Source organism: Amphiprion ocellaris, chromosome 9 (assembly GCF_022539595.1).
Source record: "Amphiprion ocellaris isolate individual 3 ecotype Okinawa chromosome 9, ASM2253959v1, whole genome shotgun sequence".
Lineage (NCBI taxonomy): Eukaryota > Metazoa > Chordata > Actinopteri > Pomacentridae > Amphiprion > Amphiprion ocellaris.
This window is the reverse complement of record NC_072774.1, coordinates 10,489,423-10,508,764: the sequence shown is the minus strand read 5'-3', so window position 1 is coordinate 10,508,764 and position 19,342 is coordinate 10,489,423. Positions and strand designations below refer to the sequence as shown.

The window sequence follows — 19,342 nt, the reverse complement described above, 5'->3', positions numbered from 1 at the left end:
CGAGATAACGGCGATTTGTTTACTTCTCATCTAGCAGCTGGGAGCCGCCATGTTGAATTTCGTCACTCTCGCTGAATCTCGCGATCTCAGAGCATCTCCGCCTCCGCTGCAGTGGCGTCGTAAATATGATGGAAAAGTACAGTGTACCTCGCTGTGCTCTTCCTGACTCCAGGATTTTTTTAGGCTTGTGCTGCTACACGTATGCATGCATAGCTTTAAGATAACGATGATTGTTTGCACTAGGTGCTTGCAAAGACAGGGATATTTGTTTGTTGCTGTTGTTGACTTCCTCAGCTTTCCCAAATTTAACTTGTTCAAACACTTTCGTATAGTAAACACAGTGGTGTTCTCAGCAAAAAACACAGTATTTACCTCCTGTGGTTCTCCTCCCTGGGCAGGATGATAAACCACTCGGTATTTTTCGACGTTTCCTGGGGCGTGGCTCCACGACACCCGAAAACTCCGGGCGGTGACGTCTGATGTTTGCAGGTCAAGCGGCATTCCTGTTTTCTCTGGTACATGTTCTGAAACAACAAACAATAAAGGGGAGGGATAGGTAAACAGACTGCATTCAATTACATAAAATGAGTTCCAGGGAGAAATGTTTCAGTGGAAATCTGACGTGCAGGGATTTATCATGTCCATTTAAAGACATCAGAGTTCTTATTTTTCCATCCTGCATCTCTGTATGTGCACAGATGGACAGAAGGAAAGAGTGAGAAAGAGGAGCAGGATGAAGAAAGACAACGTGTCCTAATTAAAAAATTATAGCAGGATATAATTTTTCTGCAATACAACACCACCTTTCCACAAACTTTGCGTTTAATGTGACCAACTTCGGGAACAAACTTCATCTAAATAAACACGGTTTGATTTTCACCAAACAAAGCCTACTTTGTATTAATAACCACTGTTAGACCTATTTTAGTGACATTTATTTTCTTAAGGTTTTCTCAAACACAAGATACATAACATTGCTGCTTCTGTAATCTGCAAAACTGTCAGCATTCTGTCATTCAGACATAGATCAATTTTACTTTAATGTTCCTCACAGCTTCATTCAGACAAACCCATAAAAGTAGCACAGAGAGGCACAGAAAACACACAGTATTTTCCAGATATGCGAGAAAGGACAGTACGTCACGTGTTGCATAATACATGTTAATGCACAAATAAACAAAAGACTAAATCTAAACTAATTGCAAGCTTATCAAACTGTCCAAATAACTACCAGACTAGTTTATTTATGATTTCCTAAACACTGAAAATTGTGCCCATGTGTGACAATAAACTACTTTACCAAAAGTAAAATAAAAACAGCTGGCCGCTTTGTGACAAATGATTTAACTGCAGCTTGAAGAATGTCACTTTTGCATAAGCCTATCTGGTAATGAGACAGCATGCAGTTCGAACTTGTGCCGTGTTAAAAGTGAAATGTTGCTTGGTTCAACCCAATCCGATTACTGTCACGACTTTTACAGAAATGTGATCACACTGCTCAGTCAAACATGAAGTCGACATGTTTAGATGTTATTTGAGTCATAGAAAGTAGTGCATATCTGAAAGGGGTTAAAGTCATGTAAGGATACATTTGGAAGAGCCAAAGTGATCAGCCTGCACATTGTTGGCCTGACTACTAGTAGAATTTTACTTTGCCTTACCTCATTTTATTTTGTGTACTTAATGTTGTAGATTGTAGTTACTATTCTGGTTTGCATGTGAATATGCAAAAATGCTTTTCTGAGATGTCTGCAGTTTTCTATTCCGGTCCTATTGTCTCCTTACTCAGCTTGATGTCTTTGTCCTGCTGCTCCACTTGTTCACACACAGTCTTTGTTAGTCCCTCTACTATAGAGCTCATGATGTTGAAGTCAGCCACATTGTAAACATGAGTTTCGTCCGGCTCTGAGGCAATGGAGCGCAGCTCGTTCTCATCAGCGTTCTTTACACCTGGGAAGGTAAGGGTACAAACACGACTGTTACTGTAACATCTAGAAACAACACCTGCCTGACTGTCAGCACTAACATTCTCCATATGTAGCAAACGCAGCTATACCATAGCACAGTAGCACAGCAGAGTAATGAGGAACTTTGGTTTAAAGTATTTAGAAAAAAAAATACAAAGGTGTTTCTAATTAATTATAATAGAGATGTGGCTGTGTGTTTGTGTGTCTGTTCTTACCAATAGCAAAGAGCTCAACACCAGCATTTCGCAAACTCTCTGCAGGTGGTATAACATCATCTTGGGACTTTCCATCTGTGATGAGGATCCCAATCTTGGGTATACCGACCCTTGAGCCAGACTCAGACTTGAAACAGTTCTCTAAGATATAAGTCAAGGCAAGGCCTGTCGAGAAAGATTGATGAGAGAATATCACAAATCAAAAATATGAAAAAAATATATTAACAGTAGATAACCATAGGCAATAGAACAAGTGTAGGGTAACAGTAGGAGTTAGTATGCAATCTTAATACCAGGATTTTATAGAAGGACAAAGGAGGACAAAGATAAAAGTGAGATTTATCTTTCTTTTCTCAACAACTTAAACCAGAATCCATTCTAGTGCATCGGAAAAGGTGATATCAGCAAGATGCAGTACCCGTGAGAGTGTTTCCTCCTTTATAGGGCAGGTTTTTGACGGCATCAATAACTGCATCTTTAGTGGTGAAAGTATTTAGATGCCACTCTATCCTGGGATCCCCGCTGTACTGTGCCAGTCCTAGAAAGACACATTTCAATGCATACAGCTTGTCACTTGTCTGTATTATTCACTCAAATTTAGACTTGTATGATGCCTGATAGAAAAAGAACACAATTTCTTGACAGGTATGAGCAAGAATATTTGTACTGAGGTAACATCAGGTACCATATTGAACCCACAGAGTACCATCTGTTCAAAAGGGAAAGTAGCCGAGACTCACCTATCCTTGTCTTATCGAAGCCAACATCAAAGGCATTGACCAGATTTTCCAAGAACATACGGACCAGCCTGAAGTTGATCCGGCCAATACTCCAGGAGCCGTCTACCAGGATCACAATGTCTGCAATGGCCTCAGTGTGGCACACAAACTGATCAACTAAATAAGGAATAGAACAATAAGATAGAATAAAGAACTAAAAAAGGTTACAGCATAGAAAACCCCTTTATAAACAAAATGCTTTTACTTTTGATGTGGAGATTTCTCAGTCAAAATGCAAAAAAACTGACTAAATGCACACCTTAAGTAGGCATTTTGAGGTACAAAACATAAATCAAACCACTTGTGAAGTTATAAAACATGTAAAACAGAAACAGACCAGTTATTAACACAAAATACAAACACAATACACACTTTGATCAAGCACCCAAGCTCAAAATCCTGTATATCCTGTATCTCCACTTTAATACATAATGTAAAAATGGCATGTTGAGAGCCTCTGTTGAAGTCAGTGGTGGTTATTTGACATAACACTAAACCTTTTGTAATTAATCTTTAACTATGTTATTGAAAAACTGATTAATTTTTCTTATAAAAGGCAGTTTAAGGAGGGAATACACACATGAAACCTCCCACTTGAATGTAAAAGTGATGATAGATATGAGTCATTAATGTGGAAACAGTCTCTCACACACACACACACACAGCCGTGTTTCCATCACTTCAGAGGACATTACTTTGATTACATTTTCTGAAGACTTAACCTAACTATAATTAATACCTGACATACCTTAACCTTGTAACCTAGCATTTAATGGCTGACATTAAGGGAACAAGATTTTTGTCCCCACAATGCAACTGTGTAAACACATCTATGCCCCCACAACAGCACTTAAACAAGAACATGCTCACATAACCTTCCATTAGTTAATTTAGCATAATTCCATAACTGCTTATCTTGACATCCTGCCTAGTGTGATATCCTGAAAATGAATATATCCACTTAAAGTTGCATCATAAATCACTCTGGTGTCTACAAACGTAATAGCAAAAAATCCAGAACATGCTGATAAAGTTGGATGTCTGTATCTTAATGAAAAAAAGCCATAAAAGAGAATGCTGACGGTGGGAAATGTGAACTATTCATTTGCATTCTCACTCAGAGGAGCACGTTTCAACAGTTAAGACTCAGATTATGGAGTCTCCACTCCATATGAGTCAGTGTGGATAATTCAGTTGGTGCTGGCTTCACCAAAATAATTCCAAAATGAACATAAAGAGGGACTGTGTTGTTTTGTTTGGTTTTTTTTTTTTAGCATCTCCATTTGGTTCACTTTCTCTTATTCTGTAGCAAAAGATACAAGCTTTGCGCAGCTTCTATATATAGATTACTAATGTCTTGACACAGAGCAACAGCACTTGGAATATAAAAAATGTTACATTGAAAAAGCAAAGTGCTATATGCTCTTGATGAGCAGTCTTTCAATTTAAATATGCCACATATACCATACCAGCTGTGCTACTTGCACTATCATCTCAGGTCGACACTTTCTCTAAAAAAGAACTAATAAAAGACACATTGTCAAACGATAACACGCAGGTATTCGTTTCAAGAAGCGATTTTCCAGACAGAGCCGTCTGTCTGCTGTCTGTGTCTGTGTGACTGTTTGAACCATCCATCTGCTACCGGCAGCAGGCGAAGGAGAAAAGGGAAGACAATGAGGTCTAGAGACAGCTGATGACAATGTTCAGTTTGTAAATGCAGTTAAGACTGAGGTGCTGTTGTGAAATACACTAAAGAAAATGTTTGGAAAGAGCCATTAAGATTGTGAATGTATATCCTTCAGAGTTCAGATACATTATGGTTACAGTTGTTTAGAGGAGAAGAGAAAATGAAGAGAAAATGAAGAGAAAAGTACAAAGAAATGAAGGAAAAAGAAAAGAAAAAGAAGGGAAACAGAACAAAAAGAAGAAAAAAAATAAAATGGAAAAGATAGGAAGAGACGATAAGAGAAAATGAACAGAGAAGGCAAAAAACAAAGAGAAAAGAGAGAAGATAAGAAGAAAAAAGAAAAACATGAGAGAGTGGAGAGAAAACAGAGAAAAGAAGGGAAAAGAAACTACGAGAAAAGAAGGAAAAGGAAATAAAGAAAAGCAAAAAATAAAATAGAAAAGATAAGAAGAGAAGATAAGACAAAAAAACAGACAAGCGAAGCAAAGTAAAGAGAGGATTTAGCGCACAGAAGAAGGGAAGATGCAGCTTTGAGCATTTCAGCAAAATGGCAAAAGGCTACAAGGCCAAAGAGCACACAGACAATTCTTTTTAGACATTCCCTTCTTACAACACAAACAAGCATGGCCTTTAAAGAAATCCCCAGGTTACAGAATATGAAGAAAGACCCATAACTAAGCACCAAAAAGGCTTCTACAAGAGTCAGAGAAGACACAGATCAACCGAGTAGCCATTCTTTGACACAAACTAAGCGACATTCATAGGTTACAGTAACAGCTGTTGACTCTGCGGCTAAATAGAGAGGCAAGGGAACGTAATGGAAAGAAAGAAAGAGTGAGAGAAGGAGAGTGGGGCACTGTTAAATGTGAAAAGCCATCAAGACTCACAAAGGAGGTGGTAAACAGAGGATTAGAGGGTCGGTAATTACAGCTAATTACAGCTCACTGGCCATTCCCAAGTCTATTGTTGCCAGCGTGGTGAGAGCGTCAACGAGGCATAATGCTGGTGTTTCACATCTGAACCAATAATCAAGGTGGCCCCTGTCCTTCACATTATTCCTGCTGACATCTGTAAGCAGTCTGTTTACTTGGATATAAGGGGTATTTTTTCCCCTCAAGAAACCATTTGCTGCCAGTCGTTCTCACAACTTCCAAAGATTCATAGCATTCTTCATCAAGAGCTGAATTTCTACAAACCAGACAAGCGTACATATCGTCTAATAAAAAATAGATTTTCACAAATATGCCTTTGAGAATGCTATTTTCACAGACTTAACCTCTTTATTTTGTTCATTAGCACTGGCAATCGATAAAGAGTCCCCAGTCTGCCTGCACGCTGTACATGTATACCAAAATGTTTTCTATGATTTCATTAAAGCTGCATCTCAGTCTCCCACTGAAACTGAGTTTGGGCAACAATTAAAAACTTTTACTTTAAAGCACCAAAATGTGGACTAAACATGCATCACTATGTTCTTACTTTTTACATTAAATTACAGTGAGGGAGACCCATCATTTGTTCAGTCATCCATGTCTGCTAAGTCTAAGACACCACTGATCCAATATTGACAGACACTTAGAGAAATCTCACTAATCCACGGGTTATGACAGCCACTAATCCCAACACAGAAAGGACTGAAGGATTAGAAAGGACCACAGCGTGAGCCAAAAGTGACTGCTGTTTTATACAAACGGAATACTGTACTACTGAATAAGCCAGAGGATAGTGTTTTCAAGAAGACGAAGGGGATGCAGTGATGGATTTACTAGTTATGATAGATTAAATCTATAGTCCATTTAAATGTTGTGTGAACAGAATTAAATTGAAAACTTCACAACTCAAAGTAAATAGGTGTGTGTAAACTTCAGCAAAATTGACTGATGGAACCTGAAAGCTTCCTCAACTACAAATGCCACTAACATTAGCGGGAACCGGGTTCTCCAGCAGATTAAGTAGTGATTAAGTGGAGATTTACACTGCCATATTTGCACATTTACTTAAGGTAAAGTTTTTCTTGATGTGTTTCCAAGTAAACGATTCAAAATTGACTCAAGTCTGAAGAAAATACTTAGTTTTAATGGTGCAAGTTGTTTAGTAAATCCCATGTGTGAAATACCTAACTTAGAAACGACGATACACAAATTCTGATTCAATTTATACATACTATAAATATCTTTGTCAAAATCTTACATCATGTCATAATAAAACGAATTCATCCATCTATATAATTGTTCTGACCAAACATGAACTAGCCAATGCAGAGCTGCAGTTCTTTCAAGGGCCACTAGAGGCTGGCTCCAAACGTGAGTCAATCCCCATAGGCCCCCATGCTAAAATGTGCAACTACACAGCAGAAATAAAGATGTTTACAGCCTTGTACTTTTGGTCTTTATAGCTAATTTCATGACAACCAAATGGGTAGAGAATTTTTGTAAAGCTCAACTGTTTAAATTGTAAGTATAATGCTTACATTGTGCAAAACTAAGGACACAGCCACTTTGACAGTCTATATCCCAGTTTGCATGTCAGCTCCATTTACAATCCACGTCTTTGCTCATACTTAGATTAGTCAGGAATTAGGAGGAGTAATGGAAATTATGTATTTTACTGATTTTACTATATTTTCCTGCTGACAATAGGTATGTTATTCTTTTGTATATTTCACATATTATCTGTGTGTTCTTTCATGTGAAGGTTTCTCTCTGTTCTTTGTTCCTCTTTTCTGTCTCATAGCCTCCTTTGTGCTAAGAAGGCCAGTTTGACCCTGAGGCTTTTGAGTGCACAGGAGGCCTCATCTTGCTTCCACTTCAAGGCCCACACAAATAATTCTGTGGAGGCCTTGGAGTGCCTCTTTAGTGCAAGAGTTAGACAAAACCACTAGAGACTGAACCTTACTTTTTTCCACTGCTGGGAGGGGTATTAGTGACAACCTTCCCTGTAGGATTGCTTGTAAATTTGTACCTTTGGATGCATATGTATGGCTAATTGCTATAAATACCTCTGACGGGCACTTGCTCACTTTGACACATTGTGCCATCATGCTTAGCTTCAAAATCGTCTATAGTTGAATCTGTAGTCTATAGTTGACTTCACAAAGGATTTATCAGTTTTGCGGACTGTTTCTGACTGCAATTAAGTAATACTACAAACCATTTTTACAATAAAAACTTCTTTTTGTTTTGGAAAATAAACTGCAATCGCATCATGTTTACTTCTGCAATTACATTGCTGATGTGTGTAAAATAAGACAAAAAATACAAACGGAAGCAAGTGTAGATTGTGAAGTCAAATCCATGCATATGTGACTTTACACATGAATATAACAACGTGCATGATATTTTTGTTTGGTTTTGGAACGTAAACTGCAATCACATTAGTGCTGCTACTGCAATCACATTGCTGAGGTGTGTAAAATAAGACAAAGAATACTAAGAGAAGAGCAGGTATAGATAGTATATTAAAGCTATGCATATATGATTCTACATATGAACATAACAGTGTGTGAATGAGCTATTTTGGAGGGGGTGGGGTAAACTGCAATTTCATCAGATTTGTTTCTGCAATCATGTTGCTGGTGTGTGTGTGTAAAAATAGACAAAAAAATGCAAATACGGGACCAAGTGTAGATGGTAAATTAAAGCCATACATATGTGACTCTTCACATGATCATAAGAGAGAGCATGACATTTTTATTTAGTTTTGGAAAATAAACTGCAATCACATCAGGTTTACTTCTGCAATCATATCACAGCTGTGCGTATAGCAGACACAAAGAGTACAGATAAGGAGTGAGTATAGATAGGGAATCAAAGCCATGCATATATGGCTTTACACATGCACATAATGGTGTCCACCCCCTCGACAATGGATGCCGGAGACACTGCTTCTAGTGCGTTACTACTCTAGTTGCTATTGAAATCCATCTTCTCTGCTCTCTGCCAGACAACAGCAGGATGGTCAAAGGTCTCTGTGCTCCTTATAAGCCCCATCTGCCTTTCTTCTTCTCTACCTCTTTCTCCCCTTTTCTCTCCAAATCTAACACCTTTGCTGTGGGTCAGAGTGCAGGAACAGTGTCTGTTTGTGCACATGGCACACGAGAAAGAGAAAAAATGTGTAAAGGGAGGAAAACAAACAATTGAAGCTGGATAAAAGAATAATGTTGAACAGGCGAAACAATATATTTGGATGTGATGAATTACCACAGATATATCAACAGATTCTGTGGTGGCAAATTGTTCTTTTATCCAAATCTACAGATACTCTACACTGTTGCGTTCCACCTCGCCTCACACCCACATCACACTCTGTCCACCTCTGTGGCAAACTAATAAGAGACAGGCTTTGTTTGGCATTGAAGTCTTTCAGCACGAATAAAGTGTCACGGCAGAACACAAGATGTGTTGGCGTGTTATGGTCTGTGTGTTCTTGAATTTTTATTAACAAAGGAACAAAAATTTTGGAAAATCCTATCAAATCTTTACATTTATTGATCCATTATTTGTTTAAGCTATTCGACTGTGATAGCTTGATCAATTTAAACTTACTGAAATTCAACAACCAGTGATGTTTTCTAATGTTTTCTGATGTTTTCTGGCTTGTTTGCTTCTCTGTGCTGATGAACTACAGCTCAACCAGCTATTGGAGCTGAACCTGCTTTTCACTCAACCAAACGGCTTATTGTATTTTTAGCTTTACTTGCCGACCGTGCTGAAGTAGGTTTTACCATGGAAACTAAACGTTTTTATGTTTGAAATTTGGGAGCCGGAGAGCGGCTGTGAAGTGTTTCAGTGTCCAAAGGTTGTGTTGGTGTCTTAAAATGTAATAATTCATTGTTTATTGTGGCTGTGATAGCTAAATCTGGCTAGTGTAGGTGCCAACAGCAGTGAATTGTGTTCATTATTGAATCGTTTCACAAATACAAATATGCAGTCATATTTCAGTTGTGTGTATATATATATATATATATATATATATATATATATATATACTATATATATATATATATATATATATATATATATATATATATATATATACTATGCAATATATATATTGCATAGTATATGGTAATAATATTTTAGTTACATAGTAAATGTACACTTATTATCAGGTAAACATGCTCACAATTCTCCACAGTTGACATTTTACTTTGTCAAACCAGGAAAACCACAGACGTTACTTATGCCACTGTTCTATTCAAGTGTCCCAGTAAACCACAATAGTGTGACGATGAGCCAGCATGCACAAAACCAGCACCCTGACACTGAAGCAGCTGAGTGAAATTCAGCCTTCATTGTTATCATTACTGTTTTTTATCATTTATTTTATGCATTATTTCTCATTTCTTCTATACTACGTCATTGTCAGATTCTTAATTGGTGCTGAATATTTTGTCATTTTAATAGGTTATGTAAATCCATCCCACCCTGCTTCAGACCAGTTCTACACCATCAGTATCGCTCAGACACTACATTTCAAGGCAGATTTACAGATTTGTGTCTAAATATTCACAGATTGCGTTCACGTGGTGGTTTGAACTGTATCTGAACCTTATTTGCACAGAGGCACACGGTTAGAAAGAGGTGCTGATTGAACCTATTTACATGCGAACACACAGTTGGGCAAACACCAAGCATAATTGGCATACGAGCCCGTGATTAGACAGACTGTCCACCTGGTATCCACAAGAGAGCGACTGGCCACATTTTACTATTCACAGCCCACAGTCCACTGCGCAGACTGCAGAGCTGTGGGAAAAAGCATGTGGCTCCTGGACAATTGAATTAACTTGTGTGGGAGTAGAGTAATGGGTATTAAAAATGCGACTGCAACAATGGAAGCCACTGTAGGCTGCAACGTCTGATGGAGCAGACATGCAGCGAAAGAGAATGAACAGTGCTGAGAACTGAAATTATGTAGACATGTAGGAACTGTATTAACAATAATAATAATAAAAATAACTAGAGTTCCAAGCAGCCCTCAGAAATTTGGACCCTGGTACGACACTGGAGCTTAACCAACTGAAAATAGTCAGCACTCTGGCATTCTTTACTGGTCTCAGACCACCCTCCAAAGTGCAAAGAGGATGTGATCTATCTTCAGACTGGGTTGAATTTTCATCTCATTCCTGAGTGATGAGAAGATAAAATTCTCTTAAAACATGTTGAGCATAAATTTGATATTTCATCTGCACAGTTTTGTCAAAATTAAGAACATCTTGTCTCAAAATGATATTAAAATACTCATCCGTGCACATGTTGCTTCTGTTCTGGACTATAATAATTCAATATTGTCAAGATGTCACAATAATTGAATGAAAAGCTTCCAGTTGATCCAAAGTACCGCAGCCAGAGTAATGACAGGAACTAGAGAACGATCATGTTTCTCACATGGTTGGCTTCTCTTCACTGGTTCACTGTAAAATCCAGAATAGAATTTAAAATCCTTGACACACAAAAGTCTTAATGATCTTAAAAACAACACAGTATCATACTATCCCAACAGAAGACTTCACTGTCAGACTGTAGGTTACTTGTGATTCCTACACAGCAAGACCAGCCCCCAGAAATGATAAATGCAAAACTTCAAAATTGTCTGTTTTCTTCCTGACTTCAAAGGTTAATTGAAGTCTTTATGTAGCGTTGGCATGTTCGCACCGTAAATGAGTCGCTAATTACTGACTCTTTTTATAGTAACAATTTAACACGTCTCAACAGTTACTACTTAGTTTTTCTCTACACTTATAAGTGATTGACATGAACTCTCCCACACACCACGTGAACCTTTCTTATTGTATAATGTGAAGTTTCAAGTTTTTCAACACTTTCATGTGTATTATATTCTTATGTTATAGAGCCTCATTTTTTTCCTTCACAAATGTTTTCAAGCCTTATTATCTTCCATGAAAATTTCACCTTTGTACTGGCTACTTTTAAGTCTCGAGACCCATTTGTAATGTCGTAATAATAATCATAGTAACAAATCCTAACAAAAACAATAAGGTTCCTGTAGCTTTTGCTCCTCGGACTCCTAATAATAATAAACTCTATTTATTTAGCAATAACAATGTTACAAAAATAATAATAAAACCAGACCAGGCAGGTAAAATGAGGCCAAGCGATGTAGGCACAGGGGAAAGAAAAACAGTAAATGAGTAAGATCAAATAAACAGGAATAAAAAATAGAAATAAAACTATATATTTCAAACTGTTTCAAAAGCTTTCACAAAGAGAAAAGTTTTAGAGAAGTTTGAGAGACTTAGTGTGTCTGAGTGGAGCTTTAAAAGCAAGAGCCAGATCATTCTTTATCACAGACTGTGACGTGGAAGTAACCAGCAGGACTCGGAGATCAAGAGAGCGCATAAAGGTTGATAAATCAGAGAGGAATTTTGGCATAAAGTCGTAAAAGTGAGCAATAACATTTTTCTGAATTAACCTGAATTCTAACAGGGAGCCAGTGAAGGAAGGCAAAGCGAGGGGTGATGTGATCATACATCTTTGTACCAACTGGAATTGGCACAAGCCGAGATTAAATAAAAGCAAATACAACCTTTTATAGATCAGTGATTGACTGAAAGAACCTGATTTTCTAATCCTAAATCAGAGAGAACAGCAACAAAACAGTGTTTAGTATCAAGTGTAACTCAAGATTCAAAGCAGCCTGTTTAAGAATATTTATCAGCTCGCCTGTAAGTTATGGTTAGCAGTCGGAAACATTGCACCTTACACTAGAATATGAGGTTTACTGCTTAATACTGCAAGTACACTTTCCAGTAATATACTGTATGTAAATCATGTTGCCACTGTAATCAACACTGATTGTAACTGTAGTGTCCTGTTTCATTTGTATAATTTTGAGCCCTTTCTGCATGTCAGTTTTGTCGGTTTGTGTTGTTTTTTGTCTTGCTTTTGTCCCTTTCTATCTCATTTCTCATGTTGTGTCTTATTTGTGTAGTTTTGTATCTCAGTAGTGTCGTTTGGTGCCTCGTTTTTCTTTTGTGTCTCGATTGGAACATTGTGTTTGTGTCATTGTGACAGTGTTTAATTTTTGTCTTTTTCTGTCTAGTATTTGATGTTATGTACCTTGTTTGTGTCATTTTGTGCCTAGTTTTTGATGTTTTATGTCTTGTTTGAGTCCAACTTTTGTCCAGTCCACACTATCAGTTTTTATAGTATCCTTCTGTTAACAGTCATTCATATTTCTGACTCCAAAAAAGCATCAGATTTCACAGTTTTTTTATATTGGAAAAGCGGTACACTACTGTTGCCTGTATTTTTACATTTCCTTCATTACATTGCTCACAAATAATGCATGCAGAGGTTTAAAAACATACTCACATAATGTATTCTACATGTTGTCCTCAAAGAGAGCAGATTAATTAGAGCCCAGCAGATGGCTTTGTAATCGCAAACACCAGAGATGAAACACGCATTCAAACTCATGGATATAGTTAGGGCAGCAATAAATGCACAACACACAAACAACACATCTCAACACGCACATTTATTTAATTTATAAAACTTTTCCGCCCTGTTCCTCCTCGTTCTCTTTGTCTCTCTCTGTTCTCATTAAGAGTAGTTCTTCCCAATCGCTCTTGATTTATTGCTGACCTCTATTTAGCCAGGGATCAGACGGAGTGTGCTGTCATTTCAATCTCTCTCTAGTTAAGTTTTATTTCCCCGGCCACTGTGATTGTGTTTCAGTGTCTGGAATTAACATTGAGGACAGTGACAGGCATACAGATAGATGGATAGCAGCGGTGACAGTCCCCACATCAGGGAGAAACTCTTCTTTTATACTCTCAGACGGATTCCTGGATGGATCAGAGGAGCACTTCACCCCCAAGATAAGGCTAATTTATTGCAAAAAAAAAAGGACACTTATTCCCAAATAGTTTATTACAAGTTGATCTGCTTGATTGTGACACATTACTCAACACTGTGTTCACTTTAGTGAAATAATGAAAATGGAAATGCGATTATACAGAATGTGAGCTGCCTATTTTATGAAGATCTTTCCTCAGTTCGCCATTTTATGATGAATAGTAATAAGATCCATTCCTCCTGCCTGCTGTTTATCATGTGCTGTTTTCATAAAAGCAATTTCCTGTTAAGTTGTAGCAGAATTGCTCACTCTAAATCAATACCACCTGGTTCTGTCCACCTCTTCTGCTCATGTGTAGGTGTGCTCGCTAAGTGCTCTACCAAAGTGAGATGAAAATGTGGACAGCACTTAAAGAGACAGACAGTGCATTGAGCTGACCCTGCTGGCCAGTTTTCCATATCACAACTTAGTGCAGAAATGTTTAACACATGTGCCAATAAGATATAGTTCTTTCCACTTTCCAGAAAATAATGAAAAATTACCCCTACAATTACCAAAAGGTGAGTTTCAACTCACAATGTGCTCCTCTTGTTTTTCTTATTCCACAGATACCAAAGTGATGCATTTACAACAATAGTTTGTTCCACCCTCAAAAAACTTTAATTATACCTCCACATATCTCCCTAAAAGCAGAAAATGCAGCAAGTTATAGTGACAGCACACCATAAAAATCTAGCAGCAGACATCTGACCTTGTCACAACAGGAAATTCCCAAATTAATATATGCATTATTAAAATCATTATGAGCTGCTTCTGTTCTGTTCTGTTCAGGAGTCCTAGTCGATCAGAACGGTGTGACAGAAGTCTATGATGCACAATGACATCAATTTATCAGAAGCTAAAGTAGCTAAATGAATGTTAAAATGTCTTCACTGAAAAAGCCAATTGTCTGAAACTTGTGGAGACTTTTCTCAAAGGGATTTTGGTATCATTACCTATCTAAACATTCAATCAATACTGATTTATTCCAAACAAAAATCAACTGATTGATAGTATCAGTGGTTATCTAACAAGTGCATAGACATTCTCTATACAAGTTCCAAACACCAAATTAATATCAATCCTCGATCCGATTTGTCCACTATCTGTACACGCTTCATCCTGTAGAGGGTCTCAGGGGAATAAATAGATACAACCCACTGTACACATATGCAGCAGAATCTTTCAAGCAGACTAGAAAAGCATTATAATATATAATATCTATGCATTCGTGGGTGTCCAGCTGTCCGTGTGTGTGTGCACTGGACTATGCAAGGACAATTTCAACTACCAGGCAAGACGGATGAACATTTCCAAACCACTGCCTCCCCTCCATCACCGATAAAAGACTTAATGCAATCTTGCACTGCTGTATATTTTTGTAAGTTGACCTTGCACCATAAACATTGCACACACTTTTTTTTTTTACACCATTTCTTCTGCACATGCTCTTTTTGTACTGCACTTTGTATGTTAAATATTGCCTACTTCAGAAGAACCTGAAATAAAAACGGGTATTTAACAGACTAATAAGACTCAATTGGGAGTCAACGGAGTATAAACAAGGCTTATCCTAAACCACCCTGTGCAAGAGGCGGACTACAACCTGGACAGGTCATCAGTCTAACACAGGGTTAACACAAAAAGACAACAATACACAACTACAACCAATTTAGAATCTCCAGTTAACTCAACACACGTCTTTGGTTGGGGGAGGAAGCCGAATCACCCAAAGAAAACACGCAAACTCCACACAGAAAGATCCTCAACAGCTTCAAACTCCAGAACCAGTTTGCTGTGAGGCTATGTTACTAAACACTGCACCACTGTGCCGCCCTTGAACCCATTAACCTTTCACCTAACTTACAGCCAGACAACAAATAAGAACTGTTTCCCAATATTTCAGGGTCGTCCTTCACCTCATGCCTTCAAGTTTGGATGATTATAATTAACGAGTTAATCGTCACTGCTGATGGAGATCAAATTGTATGACCCAAAACTCCAAATTAGCAACTTAACAGACTTGAAGATGTGGATGAAAAAAGTCCTTTAAATGCTCTGGGGGGGAAAAAAGGAAATATGGATAGGAATGAGAATACTCTAACATGCCGATGAATTTCCAGAACAGCTACTGAATGGACCTCGAAGTGAGATTGTTTTGTCAATGCTAAAATGGTAAGAAATAAAGACACAATAGTTGTACTCATTCAGAACAGCAGCCATCTCAATAGCACAATTTCATAACTGATACTTACAACACCCTGATCATCAACGTATAAAGCTGTTCCAGCCTGCAAACAGCTGCTGTTTCTCTCAACAACACCAAAAAGTGCTACACAAGAACTCAGAAAACAAGATTTTCTTTGTTTTATGAGCTTGTTTATTCAGTCAGGAGACAGGCAGCAGACTGATACACCTGTCGTTTTCTCTATGGCGCTCAGTGTAACACACACAAACTCAGCCAGGCACACACATTCATATTCATCTGCGAGACCCGCGGGTCTACGTGAGTGTGTGTATATAGTGTGAGTGTAAGCGGTGAGATCCATCAGGCTTTTAGGTGTAATCCGACAGCTGTTTTCAGAAGGTTTGTGTCGTTCCACCAGAGACTCTCCCTGCTTGGCCTCGTGATCTTTAATCCACTGTCTTGTTCTGTTCCACTTCACTGAATACACAGACGTACTGACAAAACAGACGCTGTATGTACGCTGAAAGCAATACGTGGCCTATAAACTGTCTCTCTCCCTACCTTTCTGCCTTGTTTCTCCATGTCTGTGTCTCTCTTTGCCTCTCCTTGCTCTTTTCTTTCTGTTTACCTTCCTCTAATCTCTCCGTCTGCTTTACACACACTTCCTGAACTGTGTTTCTATTTTGAAAGCTGTGCTTCTCTTATCTGGCTATTTTTTAGCCTCGTGCACACATTGTGAGATCTTTAGAGATGGGTGTAGGCTTATTTTGTCACCATTCAATACAATACTGGCTTAATTATTAATTCTACAGGAGGGACAGCCCACTAGTCCTCCTTTTATATCCTTTACTTCATCTTAGTCAAGCACAAGTTGCTATTTGCTTGATAGATGTATACATTCATCAACTCAAAGGAAAGGAAAATAAGACAGCAAACTGTGTACGGACAATTTACTGCAGCTAAAGTAGTTATTAGGAGTCATTGGAAAATCATAGAAATTTATGCAAAACAGGGCTATGATTTGCCTGTATTCCACAAGTGATAAAATATCAGTCTGCTAACCCTCTGAGCAATGAATGTGACGCTTTTCAAAACAGGGGGATCATTTTATTAACCTAAAAGAGGCATTCTGGTGGGTAAGGGATCACAATAAGAGGGAAAATAAGTGGAAATGAATGATAAGAAAAAGGAAAGAGAGCAGGGAGCTGTGCTGAAGGGATGGAAGAAGGGAGCTGCATTAAAGTGCATGGCTGAGAAGTCACCTCTCCTTTGTTTCTAGTGTTTGTCCTCCTTCCTCCTCCTTTTTCTTGTTTGTCCTCGTCTAACTCTGTGTTTGTGTCCCTGAATTCCAAATACTCTTGCTTTTTCCTTTCAGTCCATACAGCTGGCCTTACAACGTACGTGCTGCTGCATGTATGCATACAACTGGGACAACTGCTTCGTCTTAATATTGCTGCTTGAGTTTTTTTGTGAAGAATCTTTTGCTGTGCAGCAAAGATTGTGGGTAAAAATGCTGGTTTGTACACTGCAAGGTGAGGCTGGATGTAGTAGGACATGGTCGTACTTTTTGGGGTATCAAATACAAAGAAGATACAAAATCTTCTTTTGGCATACAATCCATATGTCAGTTCATATCATATGGAAGTGTGTTAATCAATCCGTTCATTAGACTTTATTTATATAGCACTTTTCATACAAATAAAATGCAACAGAGTGCTTAACGGACAATAGAAATAAAAATGCAATTAAACAGTACAAACAACCCCCCACCACTACCCCCAAAATCATGCTATAAAGGACTCTAAAACGCAGGGATTGAGGAAGTGAGGAAACACTATTCTACATAACACACCTGATGAAATAAAATGAAATACATTTTTAAAAATATGCTACATAAATATATAAAATAAAATGCAAAAAAACGGTCTATTATTAAAATAGAGATAAAAATAGAAGTCAAAAATTATAAAAAAAGAATAAAAATGTAATAAACTGTACATTAAATACACTAAATTATGTAAATAAGTGAATAAACAGAGAAATCAAAAAATAAAATTAGTTCTAAGAAGAGAAATAAATAAATAAAATGTATCAAATCAATCCAAAGCCAGTTTGCTTTTAAAAATATCAATACTCTCTGCTAGCCTCAGGTCTTCTGGATGGCTGTTCCAGACATGTGGACTATAATAAAAAAAATGTTGTTTTTGTTCTGGCTTTAGGTTTAATTAAAAAGCCACGACCAGAAGACCTGAGGGCTGTAGAGGCTTCATGAAATAGAAGCCAATCGGATAAATAGAAAGACCATTAAGAGTTTTATAAAGTAATAAAAGGATCTTAAAATCAATTCTAAAAGTGACAGGCAACCAGTGCAGAGACCATATATCCATATGTAAATTCATTATGCTTTGTATAGTGCCTTGATTGTACTTCTATTAAATCTTTATTTCTAGCCATATTTTATTTTTGTATTTCCTGCCCTGCTTCTTCCGTGCCTCATCCGTATCTAGTCGTAACGAGTGAAATTCCCCAGTGAGTGATCAATAAAGTTTATTATATATAATAAGATAGTGTGGGTATTTGAATGTGCTCCATTCTCTCCTGCTGCCTGATCATCTGCACACCTGAGCTTTTATCTTCCAATGAAAACCAGCAGTACATCAACCCAGATCTCTGTTTCCAGCGCTAGGTAGACTTTCTCACACTTTCTAGTCATCCGTTGTTTTTCTTCTTCAGGTTTGTATTCACCCTGATAGTCACCTGCTTCACTCTCAACACCACCAACACAAGTTTCACACCAGCCGGCTCAACTCGGCGTCTTCAAGTCTTCAGAAACCGGCCTACATCTCCCAAATCCTGCTGCTCAAACCACCCCAGGCTGCCGGCTACCATCATCTCCAAGCACTCCTCCGCACAAAATGTTTGTGTTTGTATGAAGCAGCAGGTGATGTGAAGCATTAGGATTTAGATGCAGAAAACAAACAGCATGATAACAGAGCAGGAAGCATTTGTAAAATAAAAAAATATCTGAAAAACAAAGTCTTTAATGTAAAATTGAGTAAATGTTGCATAACAGTATTTTCATTTTCTGCAGTAACCTTGTCCCATTAAAGTTACTGTGAAAGTTAATGTGCTGCTCAACTGTCTCCCAAAAAATTATTTTCCGATAAATCTAAACTGCATTCTCATTTATGTTTTGAAAGAAGCTTAATTTCATTTTGAAACAAATAAATTTTCTCATCAAAAGGAAAGACTGTGACATAGTGGGAAAGGCTTCCAGTTCGAAGTAGCCACAAAGTCCATGTAAGAATGTATAAGAGGTGGATGAAGGAATAAGTCAGAAACAGGATTTTAACCCAGGAGACTGAGGTTTGAGTCCTGTGTGAGACCATGATTGTCTATGTAAACAGCTATACAATGCACTCTGGTGAGGTTGCAATGCATTTCTAGAAATGTAGCATTTCTCCCTCCTCATCTGCATAAATTTGAGGTCTCTGTTTCTTTACGCAAATCAGGAGCATCCAGCCGCTGCTTAACACGTGGAAACTCCAAAAATCTTTTGAAATACCCATTGTCAATGTGGAATACATGCAGATTCAGCACTGCGTGGCTTATTTCTTGCCTCAAATGCTTTCAGAAACACA

General features: G+C 37.8%; 1 protein-coding gene across 2 annotated transcripts in view; it reads right to left on the bottom strand.

Annotated features, from left to right (window-relative positions):
* The window catches only part of LOC111565709 (collagen alpha-1(XIV) chain-like), a 196,114-nt gene that overhangs the window by 137,337 nt on the left and 39,435 nt on the right, over nt 1-19,342 (bottom strand). For both annotated transcript variants that reach the window (XM_055013738.1, XM_055013739.1), the window contains exons 6-10: nt 2,923-3,078; nt 2,601-2,720; nt 2,183-2,347; nt 1,786-1,950; nt 373-524 (exon numbers count right to left, since the gene is read on the bottom strand). In XM_055013738.1, coding sequence (XP_054869713.1) covers nt 373-524; nt 1,786-1,950; nt 2,183-2,347; nt 2,601-2,720; nt 2,923-3,078 — 758 coding nt within the window. The remainder of the gene's footprint in view (nt 1-372; nt 525-1,785; nt 1,951-2,182; nt 2,348-2,600; nt 2,721-2,922; nt 3,079-19,342) is intronic.